This window comes from Bacillus rossius, chromosome 11 (assembly GCF_032445375.1).
Source record: "Bacillus rossius redtenbacheri isolate Brsri chromosome 11, Brsri_v3, whole genome shotgun sequence".
Classification (NCBI taxonomy): Eukaryota; Metazoa; Arthropoda; class Insecta; order Phasmatodea; family Bacillidae; genus Bacillus; species Bacillus rossius.
The window spans coordinates 6,258,630-6,272,752 of NC_086338.1; the positions used below are offsets into that span (position 1 = coordinate 6,258,630).

A 14,123-nucleotide genomic window follows, 5' to 3' on the forward strand; every position below is an offset into this window, starting at 1 on the left:
AAACAAGCCGATCGCCAGACGCAGCCCCTGACTCTCAGCCACTAACGTCGCTTCCAAATCAACCGATGCCCGTATCTACTACTCATTCAGAGCCGCTTGTGCAGTTGACGACAGCGGCGACAAACATTACAACGGGTCATGTGACAACCCACCCCGTCACTAGTGTGACATTTTCACAGGGATTACCAACCTTGGCACAACAAATGACGCAACCATACCCACCAAACATGTTTTTCCCGTATCCGACCGCTCAGGGCTATTTTAACCCTTATGCGCAATTTCAACCACAGTTTCCTTCATGGCAAACCACCCCACTTCCGAGTGCTGGTATTCTGCAGCCGCCACTCACAACGCCCCAGCTCACTCCACCACAAATCAGCCCCTTGGGTGCGACTCGGGAACAGACTCAGTCGCACCCGGTGTCACACCAGCCTTCACCTCAGCCGGCAGGAGCCGCGGCTCAGCCCCACGACTCAGTATTGAGGAGCACGACAGCCCCAGAAACTGGCTACAGTTTCTACGGAAAAATCACCCATCCTGTAGAAAGGCTACTCAAGGATTTGCCAGAGGCGTCGGGTCTGGACGCACACAAACTGATTGATTTCCTTCGAGTCTTGTTAAAGCTACGGCAAAAGGGAGGGATTCCCGACAAACAAATTTTTGAAATTGTTTACCCATACACCCAAGCTCCCTTAAGCGAGCGGATCATGGCAGCCATTGAGAATGACCTCACTTTCGATGAGTTTCATGAAGACGTGTTAAATTTTTGTATACCGAGTAGGCTACTCACAAACATCCGGTTGGAGTGGTTTAACCGACTGCAGCAGCGCAATGAAGCCTTGCCAAATTACGTGGCTGACATACGCGAAGCCAACCAGGTACTCAGGCTAAAGGTTTCCGAGAGAGAGGTCGTGAGTACGATTCTAGACGGTTTGAACCCAGCGGAGCGCTCGCGCTCAGTGTTCCAGGCACGCCCCCAAAATTATGCTGAGCTAGATAAACTTTGCGTACACGCCACAAACATAGAATACGCTGATTTTCAGCGAAATAAACAAGCCACATTCGCTAGTCAACAAGGTAGCAGCGCGGGAACGGAGCACAGTAATTCGCAATATAAGAATGCAGCACAGAAACATCAGGGCAATACATTTTTCTCTTCAAGGCCACAAGGGAGATATCAACAAAATGCACATTGTAATTTCTGTAAAAGAGACGGACATTCCCTGTCCCAGTGTTACCACAAAAACAACAAACACTGGCGACACTCCAAAAAACGCATAACGCGGTGGCCCGAACAACCTTATTCAGGGCCACCGAAAAATTCAAGTGTTAAAAATTTTTCTTATAAGTGGGAAGTTCAAACTGCGCAAAATTATGACAGTACACAAGAAACATCATTACATAAAAACAATAATCATAACAACAAGGACTCCAGGAATAAAAGTAACAAGCGAGGTCACAAACATAAACAAAGAAAGCACAATAGCAGGAGAAATAACAAAAATAAGGGAAATGGTAATTCAACGCACACGTACTCATGTAAAACGTGTGTTGATCCTACAAATAAGGGCAAGAGAAAATGCCACCAAATTTTTGGCAATATTCCTACAGTAATTCCGTATGCAGTAACAACGATTGGCGAACACACTGTACCGGGACTAATTGATACGGGATCAGCGCGCAGCCTAATTTCTGGGCAGTTATTTAACAAGTTAAAACAGAGCAAATTAATTCTAAGAACTGAGACCACTAAGTTACAATGTTTCACAGCTTCAGAGCAGCCATTAAAGATTACGTTAGCAGTGGTGATCAAGGTGAAGATTGATTTATATTCATGGAATTTCCCATTTTTGGTGTCTGATCAACTTGCCACGGACCTAATCTACGGGTCTGATTTCATTGCCAAGACAGGTCTAATCATTAATCTTCAGGCGAAGAATTTCGTTTTCAAATTCAACATGGGTAATCCTATTCCTTGTGGGACCCCTGAACAAATAGTTTCAGTTCCGGCCGAGCCAACGGCAGCCATCTTGGATCAGGGTAACACCACTTCACACGAGCACCTTAATACACAGCAGCGGGCCGCCATTGATAAATTGTGCAGTAGTTTTCCAGATGTCTTGACTAGTAAACTAGGTCGCACGAATTTAGTCGAGTACCAAATTGAGTTAGCGGATAAGATACCAGTGAGATCTCACCCTTATCAATTTTTAGGCCCTAAGATGCAGACGATGCGCAATCATGTTCAGGACCTTTTGGACAAAGGGGTAATCGAACCCTCGACCTCCGCCTACAGTTCCCCAGCTTTTCTGGTGCCTAAGGGCAAGGATCAACAACGATGTGTAATTGATTACAGAAAAGTTAATGAGAAAATAGTCATACAAAACATACCTTTGCCACACCTAAACACTGCTTTTCATTGGTTCAGTAAGGCCAAATATTTTAGTGTGTTTGATCTAAATTCTGCTTACCATCAAATTCCCCTTACGGCGGATTCAAAACCCATCACAGCCTTCTGTGTCCCTTGGAACTTGTACCAATACACAGTAGTACCTTTCGGACTTGCCACGGGAGCCCAAGTACTAACTCGACTCCTAGATCAGATACTAGGAGATCTAAAATTCAAAACAGTGTACAACTATCTAGACGATGTCGTCGTATATTCAGAAACATTCGAAGAACACATCAAACATTTAGAGGAAGTCCTAAGTAGATTTCGTAAAGCAGGGTTAACTGTCAACACAAAAAAGGTTAAGTTTGCAGTCCAAGAACTGTCTTTTATAGGACACCTGGTTTCTAGCAAGGGAGTCACCATTGATCCTTCACGTACACAAGCTATTCGTGATTTTCCGCCTCCCACAAACCCTAACGGTATTTCACGTTTTATTGGTATGGCAAATTTCTACTCAAAATATATTCCTAATTTTGCTGAGCACGCAGCACCACTAAATACGTTGAGTAAGAAAAACACACCTTTCACATGGGGTCCGGAACAAGAAAAAGCTTTTAATTTCCTGAAACAGGCGATATCTTCCCCGCCTGTACTCCGCATGGCAGATTTCACCAAACCTTTCATTTTACAGACTGATGCGTCCAGTGTGGCTATTGGCGCAGTACTGTCACAGGAAGTCGAAGGCTGCAGACAGCCTATTGCGTTTGCATCGCGGACACCTACCCACGCCGAGAGGAAAGCATCCTCGATCTACGAATTAGAATGCCTTGCGGTGGTATTTGGCATTGACAAATTCCGCCAATTTATAGAACACAGGGAATTCCTGTTAGAGACAGATAATCAGGCATTAGCCTGGCTTTTGGCATACCCGAAACAATTAGGAAAACTCGGGCGATGGATTGCAAAAATTTCCTCTTTGAAGTTCAAAATCCAACACATTCGTGGCACGCAGAATATAGTAGCGGACACACTGTCTCGCATGTTCGAAAACCCAACTCAGACTCCGCCCGAAGGAACACCACTCTTATGTCAAGCCCTATTGACAGACTTTCCGTTGGCATTTCAGGATTTACAGAGCCAGCAGGAAGCTGATCCCCACATTTCCAGTATTATTAACCTTTTTAGTTCAGGAACGGCGCCAAAATACTTTAGGATGTCTAAGGGGCTGTTACAAAAACGCACCCCCCTATCAAAAACATACAAAATTGTGCTCCCACAAAATCTGCGTGATATGATTTTCCATTATTATCACACCTCGCCGGTGGGCGCACACCTCGGTATATATAAGACCATTCAGGCTATCCGACGTCATTTCGTGTGGGACCGCATGCACAAGGACATCACCGAGCAGGTGAAACTATGCAAAATCTGTGCGCTGAGTAAGCCAGCGCAGAACACTCGTTTCGGTTATTTAACTTCAGATGTGGCCGAGCGCCCCATGCAAAAGATGTTTATCGACTTTGTTGGGCCTTTCCCGCACTCAAAGACAGGAACACTATGCTGCTGGTGTGTATCGACGCCTTCACAAAATTTGTCTGGCTCATCCCCATGCGAAAAGCCACCGCAGAAAACACTGTATCTGCGCTACGTAATCAGATCTTCAAGACGTCGGGAGTCCCGTCTATAGTAGTTTCAGACAATGCAACCCAGTTCTCAGCTAGGATTTTTAAGAACATGTGCTTCTCACATCGCATTCTGCACGTCACAACCTCGCCTTATTATCCACAGCCCTCGCATGCTGAGAGATTCAACCGCAATCTCCGGTCTGCTCTAATAGCTTACCATGCGCAGGAGCAGGATAAATGGGATTCGAATTTGGTGTGGCTGCAAATGGCCTTTAATTATGCACATCATGAAGGACACAAAAGTACTCCTTTCGAACTCATGTTCACTTACCGACCTAATACCCCTCTTTCAAATCTTTGGTCTTTGAATTACCTATTGCCCGATGATCCGAGAGACATCAGGGAGATTTGGAGAAGAGCTCGTAAAAATCTCAATCTGGCTCATGAGAGCAGAAAAAAGAAATACAACGAAAACCGATCTCCTAACCCTTACAGGGTAGGCGATTTTGTGCTTTGTAAGGCACACCCACTCAGCAAGGCAGTGGATAAGTTTTCCGCCAAGCTGGCGTACCGCTGGAGAGGTCCCTTTCAAATACAGCGATTTTTAACACCAGTTACGGTTAGCCTAGCTGACCCCAGTTCAGGAGAATTCGTGACCAGAGCGCACATCTCCCATCTAAAGAAAACACAGGCTGACTTAAAGTAGATGTGTTTAATTCCTTTCCCCTAACATAGGGGACTCTTTAATATTAGGCATGCCAGAAATCCTCGAGGTCTTAAAAATCCATGGTACTAGAAATAAGAATGCTAGCTTTATGTTGTCTTAGTTTTAAGTGGCCACTTAGTTAATAAGCTCTTAGTTAGTAAGTTTTGTTTAAGGGTTATCGATATGTTGTGCCTGAGAGGCGGACGCGTCTCAAAGGTGTTAGAATATAAGTAGTAGGATACAGGCGGACCTGGTACTAGTTTTACTGAGCAGTGTAAGTGTTGTTTTTTTATTTTCCCTATATGCTCCGCATTCAAGCGGGGGAGTATGTGCCGGAAATTAGGCATTTCGTCACCTTTTTAAATTTTTTTTTCTATAATTTTAAAATTTTTGGGGTTTCTTATTTTTTTAAATTTATCTGGTTGTTAATGGGGGTGATTTACTTTTTGTTAGGCCGGTGTACGCCACGGATTTAAACTTTGTGCCAGTGGACCGAAGCCCCTTCCCAGGGGGCCAATCTGATATTTTGCTGTCTAATGTGGACATGGTCAGCCCGGTTGAAATTTCTCTCGCCTGCAGTCACGTCCCGAGTTTGTAATTTTAATTCCCTGCATGACCGAAACTGCATAGAGCAGCTCCTGGGCTGCAAGCTGCTACCTTGTAGAGACCTGCTGAGAATAGCATGTCTCGTCACGAAGCAGTCTCCAGTGGAGCTGCGTTCCCACCGGAGTGGCGTTTTCTGTCCCCCCCTTCCTCTCTCTCCACATCACTTTAGTTCTGAGAAATCCAGGAGCGGTGACCTGACATGAACTTAGCCAAGAGACCTAAAGAGACCTCCGCGAAACCTAGCGGCAGAAAAAAGCAACTTCACCCATGGTGGCCAGCGAGCCGAGACTACGCTCATGACACCTGGTGGCAAGTCAGCTCACCACGTCAAGTAGTTCCCCCTTACGCCGCTAGAAAGCAGCGTCGCGGTGCCATAAGGCACCATGCTTTCTTCTCCCGACCTGTAGGAGTCTATTGTTCGTTGCTTTCGTTTCGGTCTGGTAGAGAGCGCGCATGTCGTGTTCTTGTCACGCCCGCCTCGGACTCCTTCGGAAATCTTCGGCTTAGAACCGAAACTTCCCCCCTCCTCCCTAGGGCTTTAGCGCCTGTTTTAATTAGAAACCTCGTCCGCCCTTGGTGACTCTGTCCTCTGATCGCGGCTACTGACCACGTGTGCTCGACGTCCTCTGCGCTAAAAGGCTTATCGCGGGAACGGCGAATTTCGGTTGCACTAAAGATGTAGTTAGTTGCTTAAGGGATGTGATCCCATTTGTACAGTAGCCAGGCAGAGGTAGTGTTTAGAAAAGTCATGCATAGTTAAATTTTCTTTTAGTTATATTTTTAATTCTAAAGATTCTGGTTTCCTTCGCGCATCCGCGAATTTTCGGTGCGCGTCATCCTGATGTCGGCGTGAGACACCTCGCGAGCCCGGTTTCCACACCCTGTTTGGTGAGTAATCTTTTTTTTTTTTTTTCCCCCAAATTCCCGTTGTTGGCTTTCGCGCCAACTGTGTAGGACTGTCTGGACACAGGTCTAATTCGTTTTGAATTTGGGCTGTGTTTCAGACAGGGTCGAAGTTACGGAGGAGAGAAATTACTCCCCGCATGATCTTCGGGACCATCCAGCTGATCCCCCCCCCTTGTTAGAAGAGTTTGGCCGGCAGTCCGAGGTCATCCTGGAAAGACCCGGGTGATATAAAATATATATGAATTTTTTTACTTAAATAGAAGGAACTAAAACAAAGATACCAGCGAGCAGTGTTTTAAGGACGTCATCCTCAAGAATCTGTAAAATCGAGGAAACTCATAAATATATGTAATTGTTGGGACATTCAAATTTGGTGCAATTTTTCCATTTTTGATTATGTAATAATTTTTTGTTAAGGTGTAATATGTATTATTTTAAATAATCTTGGGGCGCCCCCTTTAACTTGTTAATTACTAAGATTTTTATTGTCAGGTTTGAATAATACGAACACAAAATGCCTCAATAATAAACCAGGGAACCTATAGACCAAGCTACTTGTGTAGTGTTAATTTATTTATGATATACCTTCTTCCCTTAAAAGATCCACCAGCTCCCAAGTTGCTTGTGTCAGGGAGATCCAAATTATCTTGTTCTCCACCTCGTGCCACCTCTGGTCAATAACTAAATTTTTCTTATTTTTCTTACCCAGCAAGTTTCCAAGGTTCCTTTTAATCAATTTAAAATAATTTAATTTTGAGGCACGAGGGGCGTTACAGTCTAATAAATAGATGAACGCTGGCTGCACGCACGAAAAATTGTCCCACTACGGATGTGTACGCATGTGTGGCATCTCTCAAGTATGTTGCGGACGGTACAGAGAACTCGGCCGGCACGTGGCGGCGTACTGCTCAGGTTTCACCACGCCATGCTGCAGGGATAGGCGGGTCACGCCAGTTGGATCACGCCTGCGCATGTCGCCACACACGGCTTGGGGCAGACGACAACCTAGCGGGGTTCGAGATTATTGTTGTGCACCGCGCCACTGGAGTATATTCGCAAGGAAATGGCGTTCTTACTAGTAAGTATTATTGTAATTACTAGTGTAAATCAGTATATTTAAACAGTGTTGTATGAGTATTGTTTTAGCTGTGTAACTAAATATTTATTGCTGGTATGATACTTTTCACGCTTTAGTTTGACATTGGTAATTATTTGTCATGAGTTATTATTTGATCAACTAAATCACACACCATATTATAGTTATGAGCCCACGAGCATGTAAATATTTCGAGTCCAACAGAGAATATGCTAGTTAAAAGAAATTCAAACAAATATTGTCTGTGGTATATTATTAATTTATAGCATCTGAAACCATTGTTTCCAATATGGCCACGTGGCTGTGCTAGGTTGACGGATCAAATCCCGGCGGCTGAAATTTTTTTTGTACTTATAAAAATTTATACGGCGCGCATGACACTTCAAAAGTAATAAATATATTTGAATTGATGAATGCAAATAAAAGTAAATTTATCAATTGTAGATTTCATTTCACTCCTTCTTTGTATCCATACAAAATAGTGATAATTCAATAAAAATGATTCAATTTTATTCATAAAAGTATGCAGACGTAGATTTTATCATACAAAAGATATAAAAATTTTAAAAAAATTTCTTCCTCAAAGAATATAATATTTTTAATGCCTAAATGGTTTGGTTGCAAAAACCTATTAAGGCTCAGTCTCAGGCCGAATATGATATTTTATTTTCTTCTGGATCAATCATTTCATCAATGTTTTGTTATGACGTCACGTTAAAACTATCGCCCGTAAACCGACTTTACAGACAACCAATTTTTTTATGTTTTTGAATCGTAACATCTGTTTTGTCATGATATATATAGCAAGCTGGTACTGTATCGCATGGTGTTATTTATATTGTGACGATTGATTTATACACCACTGAAAGTATGATGATTACTTCTTTTTATGCCCATCTCAAAAAAAATCTGTGTTTTGTGGTGACAAAGTCCATAATTTTTGACGTTTATTTTTTCCCACTTCTAGTGCGTGTGACAAAAATAATGCAAATAATAATTTGTTTTCAAGATTGAAATGTCAAAAATGTCATGTTTTGAATCGTTTATGCATTTTTTTTCGGTTACTGTTTAATGAGACAGTAGCGACAAAATTTCAATACTTTAGCATGTTTAAAATGTCACTTATTGTTCATGTTTTTGATTATGAAGTTCCATTAAAAATCAAAAAAAGGGTATGTTTATTGCACAAATGACTTAATCTCAGCAGTGTACATTGGTATATAACAAACTCACGAGGTATGCTATGACAAGTATTCGTATGCATACAAATATTTGTTAGGTATTTCAAAAAGTTAGTATTCGAGGTCAAATTGAATACAATTAGTTTATTATTTGTATTTATATTAGAAAATTTGAATAAAAGTATAGGCCTACTTATTATGTGCTTCTAATTCACTACAAAGTACTAAAGTCATTGAGGTGTATAAAGCCCTTCTATCATGGATATTCCATTTTTACAGATATATATATATATTTTTTAAATCTCTTATTAGATGACAGATCATAAATAATAACTTTATAAGGTTTCACATCTAGTTACAACGTTATGAGGTTACCATCTGGAACCGCTGAAATCCAAAAACTTATTTCACGAAGGAAACCACAACTTTCATAAAGATTACGCCGGTTCAAGGACACATATGAATGAGTAGGTGCTATGCCATGAAATGACATAAGCTTGGTGAAATATTTGGAAAACTGAGGTGGCAAGTTGAAGTTCAACTATGAAAAAAAATATCCAAGAACAAGTTGGCAAGGGCAGATGTTTGTTCCCATGTTAAACCAAGAAAATAAAGAGACCAAGCAGGAATATTTTAAGGTACTCAATGTTAATTACCATAGCTGAATACCTGAGGGTTTTAATTTACAATTGAATTGAATTGAATTAGAAAGTGTGGTACAATATAAAATGTTCATTTCTGAAGTGCATGCATGATGGCCAGTAGCACAATTAAGAGTTCAGGCGTAATCTCGTCAGTCAGAAGCTGGTTTGATCATTGTTTGATCACTTTTTCTGCTGCACCATTGTGTTGTGAGCACCAAGCCAAGATCATTGGGAACTCCGATGTGAACCGACTCTTGGGTCAGTTCTTAGCAACAACAGGAGCAGACATGGCCGGCATTTTCACAGATTTTATGCAGATTTTTTTTAATGAAGTGTTAATTTAAGAGTATTATTTACAAAATTTCAGATCATATATAAAACAAGTACCAAAAATTTACCTTATTCTAGTGTTAGAACCTCTTCTCGTGAAAAATGCCCATTTTTAAATGCTTGAAATGCTTGTTATTCAAATTAATGTTTTAACTTTTCATTTCACTATATTTACTTTCCATATTAAATAGAAGCTTGTTTTTAGTCACTTTCAAATTTCTGACTGCTTCTTTTTGGATTAACTTAAAAATATTATTATGTTGTTTCAGTTGTTATTAAAATTCAAAAGTAAGGCAGTGACAATTAATTTGCTATCTTGTAGCAATTGCATCAACCATTTGATAGCCATGTCACCATTGACTGTAGCGACTTCATATCCTTCCAGCGCACCAACAGACAGGAACCTAAGATTCCTTGGACACTGCTGCCCGTTGTCGCAGAAGGGAAACGCACCAGAGTCGGGAATCACAATGCCGTCCAGGACGTGGACGATGCCGTTGGTGGCCACGACGTCCTTGACCGTGATCTGCCGGCCGGCCACGAACAGCTTGCCGTCGTCCAGGCGGCGGTCGATCCGCAGCACTTCGTCGTCCAGGCTCCTGACGGCCAGCTCCCGGGTCACCGCGGCCGAGCACAGCGTGAAGGGCAGCAGGTGGTGCCTCACCACGTCTGCGGGAACGCACACAATACTCACGGTAACTTACAATCAACAGCATTTACGAAAATGTTCACACTACATGAAGGACTTTTCATTTGTTTCATCTTTTAAGGTTAAAACTGGCACTATCATTTTAATGTCTAATAATCCTCAATTTAATTTATCATACGTGGGAGATAAATATCCATGTCATATCCTATAGTCATTACAGCTGCCATGGCTGTCATGAACAAGTACAGTACACCATGTAATGCTCACTGGAAGGAACACCTCAACACACAGGCAGGCTTGCACAGTGGTGGCTCAAGAAGAGTTGATTGAACTGCAGAGAGCTTGCGGACTCACTTGCGACGCAGGAGTGGCCGTTCTGGATCTGGGCCCGCGCCTCAGCGTCCAGCTTCAGGAACGCCTCCTCGGTCGGGGCGAACAGAGTGAAGTGTCCGGGTCCGCTCAGCTGTTCCAGCAGGTCGGCCTTCTTCACCACTGGAACGTCATAAGTGTTGTGTGAACTACAGAAACAATAAACTAGAGAGCTGCCAGCCCTGCACACTGCCAGCCCTGCACACGATCACGGTGCCCAAGCAAGAACGAGATGGTGTGGCAAGTGCAATCTGGCCAGAACACTGGAGCTAGAGTAAAGAGGAAACTGGCTCAAGGAGGAGGTGGAAAGAACAAATAATGACGAGGAAGGGATGCGACAGAAAGAAAATGGGTTGCTACGAAGGAAAAGGACTGATGGGAAGACATGAGCTTGTTTGCTAACCAAGCCGCAGAGTGGGAACGATTGTTATACGCCGACCAGAATAGCAGAGAGCAGTTCCGAAGTGACATGCTACCACAAGAAGTTATGTGCTGAAAATACAGATGGCAGCAGCTGCGTGTAGCCAGACTATGAAAGTAGAAAATAATCAGTTTCTACTCGAATCCCAGTGAAGACAACTTGGAAAAAAATCAGAGATTTGAGCATACTAGGTACATGATTTTCAACTAGAAATTCAATAAAAATACAAATCTTGGTTAAATTTGGTATAAGCTGTCATAATTAAAAATAGCTCAACATTGATATGTTTGGTTGCTGTAATCTCAACTACAAAATTTCCATTATGACATTTTACAGCAAGCAATGCCGTAACACCAAACACACCCCCCCCCCCCCCCCCCCCCCCCCCCCCACGTGTGCACGTGCTCACGCGCTCGCTCACACATACACACGTTAATACAGAAGTATTTTTCACTTTAACCTTTTGGAAATTTTCCCGAATTTCTAGCTTAATAATAAGAGCACTCTAGCAGACAAAAACAAATGTCTGATACCAGTTGGCAACCTGCAGCAGGCAAAAACAAGATGGCTGTCATGATGTCATACTGACTGATGTATTATCTGCCTTGGCATTAGTGGCTGGAGGTCAATCTGCCTGTGGCTTGTGTGAAAGAAGGATCCGTAGCCATTTTTAATTGATTGACTTTGCCGGGTTCAAACCGAGGACTCCATGGTGCAATTATGTTTTATTAAAATTTAATCAAATTAATTTTCTTATTTAAATTTTTCCCAAATTTCTAGCATAAAATTGATGTATTTTGAAGATAGCGGAGTTTGGTGTAAAACATTTTTTTTTACGATTTATTTCAATTATTGTAATTAAGAATTTTTTAATTTTTTACCTAAATTACATGATTACTCTCGCTAAGAATCTAAGCAACGATGATATGGATTTGATAAATAAAAATTTGAAGTAAACAAATTTTTAAAAAGTTTTTGGTAAAAATTAATTTTTTTTAAGTTTACGGTTAAGGTCAAGGTATTATTGGAGGCTTGCCCATAGGAAATTTAAGTTTCTTTGAGGCAATTTCGAATTTTAAAATTTTTTCTGAAATAAAAACCGGAAATTTTCCTTCAAAATGGGAATTTTTTCAAGAAAATTTCTAGGTATTTTGAGGAATGTTGAGGAAATATGACAGCAAATTGGCCGCAGTGATGTCAGATGTTGGTCGGTCATTGATCCCATCCTCAATCCTCACTCCTACTCCTGTGCCAGAAGCCCCATTGCTATACTACTCACTGTTTGGTGAAATAAGCATCATAAAACATTTATGTCACAAGTGTGTTCAATAATCTGCTCTATTTATGAATAAACAGAATTCATAAAAATAAAATTAGAGAACACCCAAATGTCCTGTTTTAAAAACAAAATTGGACCATAAAATCTTGTGTCTAAGCATCGCTAATCTCGTCTGGCATTGTCACCCTGAGTGTCATCGCTGGGAGAGTGCTGTCCATGCATCGTGATGATTGGTTCCACATGATTTGATACTTACTTTCCTCACAGTTCTCAAACACATCTTTACCTCGGAGACCAAGTTGCATTGTCAGCTACACACATCAGACTAGAATCATTACTAATTTTTTCAAAAACTTGTGTTGCCTTTTTTAGTAAGGAACTAAAAAGTTGTAACAAGCATCACCTATTCAATATTATGTCAGCAAGCACTGTATTGGGTGGGTACAGAACTCTTCAGAAATCTGATGTGCCAATGTTAACCTTCATGGTGGTGTGAAACAGTTTGCTAGAGACGAGGCCGGCCAGCCTGTGGGGTTCCTGGGGGAAACCCCTCTTCCTGGAGCAGGTGCCCTCCACTGCCCCTCCCACTACCACTACACGGACCCTCCATTAGGAGCCTCTTTGCTGTCTCTCTGGAGGGTTCTGTGAAGTGAATTGTTCTCGCAGCTTCGAGTGCTCAGACGGGGAACTCTGAGGACTCGATACTTGGGTAACACCGGCGGGTATGAAAGGAGGGGCCAACCTGCGGAGAGAGAAATGCTGTAGGCAACACCGGCGAATCCTCGAGCGATACAAGGAAGTGAAGAGGGTGAAGAATAGCAGGCGACGAATGAAGGGCTTCGTGTGTGAAGATGGGATCTCTGCGCGGTGAATGAGTTAGCAGCACGAAGCCGAGTGTTGGGGCCAAGGTGCGTAGCAAGAATGAACAGTAGAGACAACCACTGCTGAGCCGAGCTCTGGTGGATTGAAGTGAAAAAGTGAACTTATTAATGTGATTAGTTTGTGGACAGTCATTCAGATTGTTGTAATTGAATTAATAGTCAAGATATTAGTCAATAAATAAACTTATTAATTAATTTTCCGGACCTGTATTCCCACACTCGTGTTGAAATGTGACAAGAGTGCCGGCACTCACTGGAGGCGAGGCTGGCGAACTGCGGGTCCTCCGTGATGAGCTCCGCGATGGTCTTGGTTGCCGGCCGCAGCACGCGGTCCGTCACGTGCACCAGGCCGGTGCTGGCGTAGTTGTTGGGCGACGTGACGCGGGCGCAGTTCGCCGTCACCACCCGGTTCGGGTACATGTTGATGCGGATCGTGCTGTTGCTGTTGTCGCTGTACAGGACCTGCCGCCCGACACACCAGCACGTTTAGTTAACATACCAGTGAAACATTCAGCAATTAGGCTAATTTTAAATGTATGACAAGTTAGACTGCTCTTCTTCTACATTTGCTAAAAAATTTAGACAAAATATAGGATCTTCTGTACTTAAAAAAAATGAAAATTGCATTGTTTTAGTAATATAATATGTGGCCTTCATGTTGACAAGTTGTGAGCCAGTGTTACGTGACATGAGGAGGCTGTGAAAAATCTGTAAGCAGTAAACTTACACATCACAAATGCTTGCAAAACATTATTCCTTGTAGCAAACAACATCTGCACTTAACCAAGTCAAAAAATGTTTGACCAAAGGTCCACTTAACTATGCATATCTCATAATGACGAAAATATTGCTTTTGATGATTCTTACTTTATATATACAACCCGTTTATAGTGAACCCGCCTATAATGAATTCCCGTTTATTGTGAATTTCCGTCTCAGTCCCGGCAAAATGATTTGAGGTTATGTATTAATTTATTGGATATAGCGCACAACTTTTGTCAATGTTGATACGTTTTCCCGTGTACCACGAACAAATTT

General features: G+C 42.1%; 1 protein-coding gene across 1 annotated transcript in view; it reads right to left on the reverse strand.

Annotated features, from left to right (window-relative positions):
- Positions 1 to 14,123, reverse strand: part of LOC134536603 (transforming growth factor-beta-induced protein ig-h3-like) — a 134,637-nt gene that overhangs the window by 26,652 nt on the left and 93,862 nt on the right. The window contains exons 8-10 of the mRNA XM_063376378.1: positions 13,340 to 13,547; positions 10,490 to 10,627; positions 9,940 to 10,155 (exon numbers count right to left, since the gene is read on the reverse strand). Coding sequence (XP_063232448.1) covers positions 9,940 to 10,155; positions 10,490 to 10,627; positions 13,340 to 13,547 — 562 coding nt within the window. The remainder of the gene's footprint in view (positions 1 to 9,939; positions 10,156 to 10,489; positions 10,628 to 13,339; positions 13,548 to 14,123) is intronic.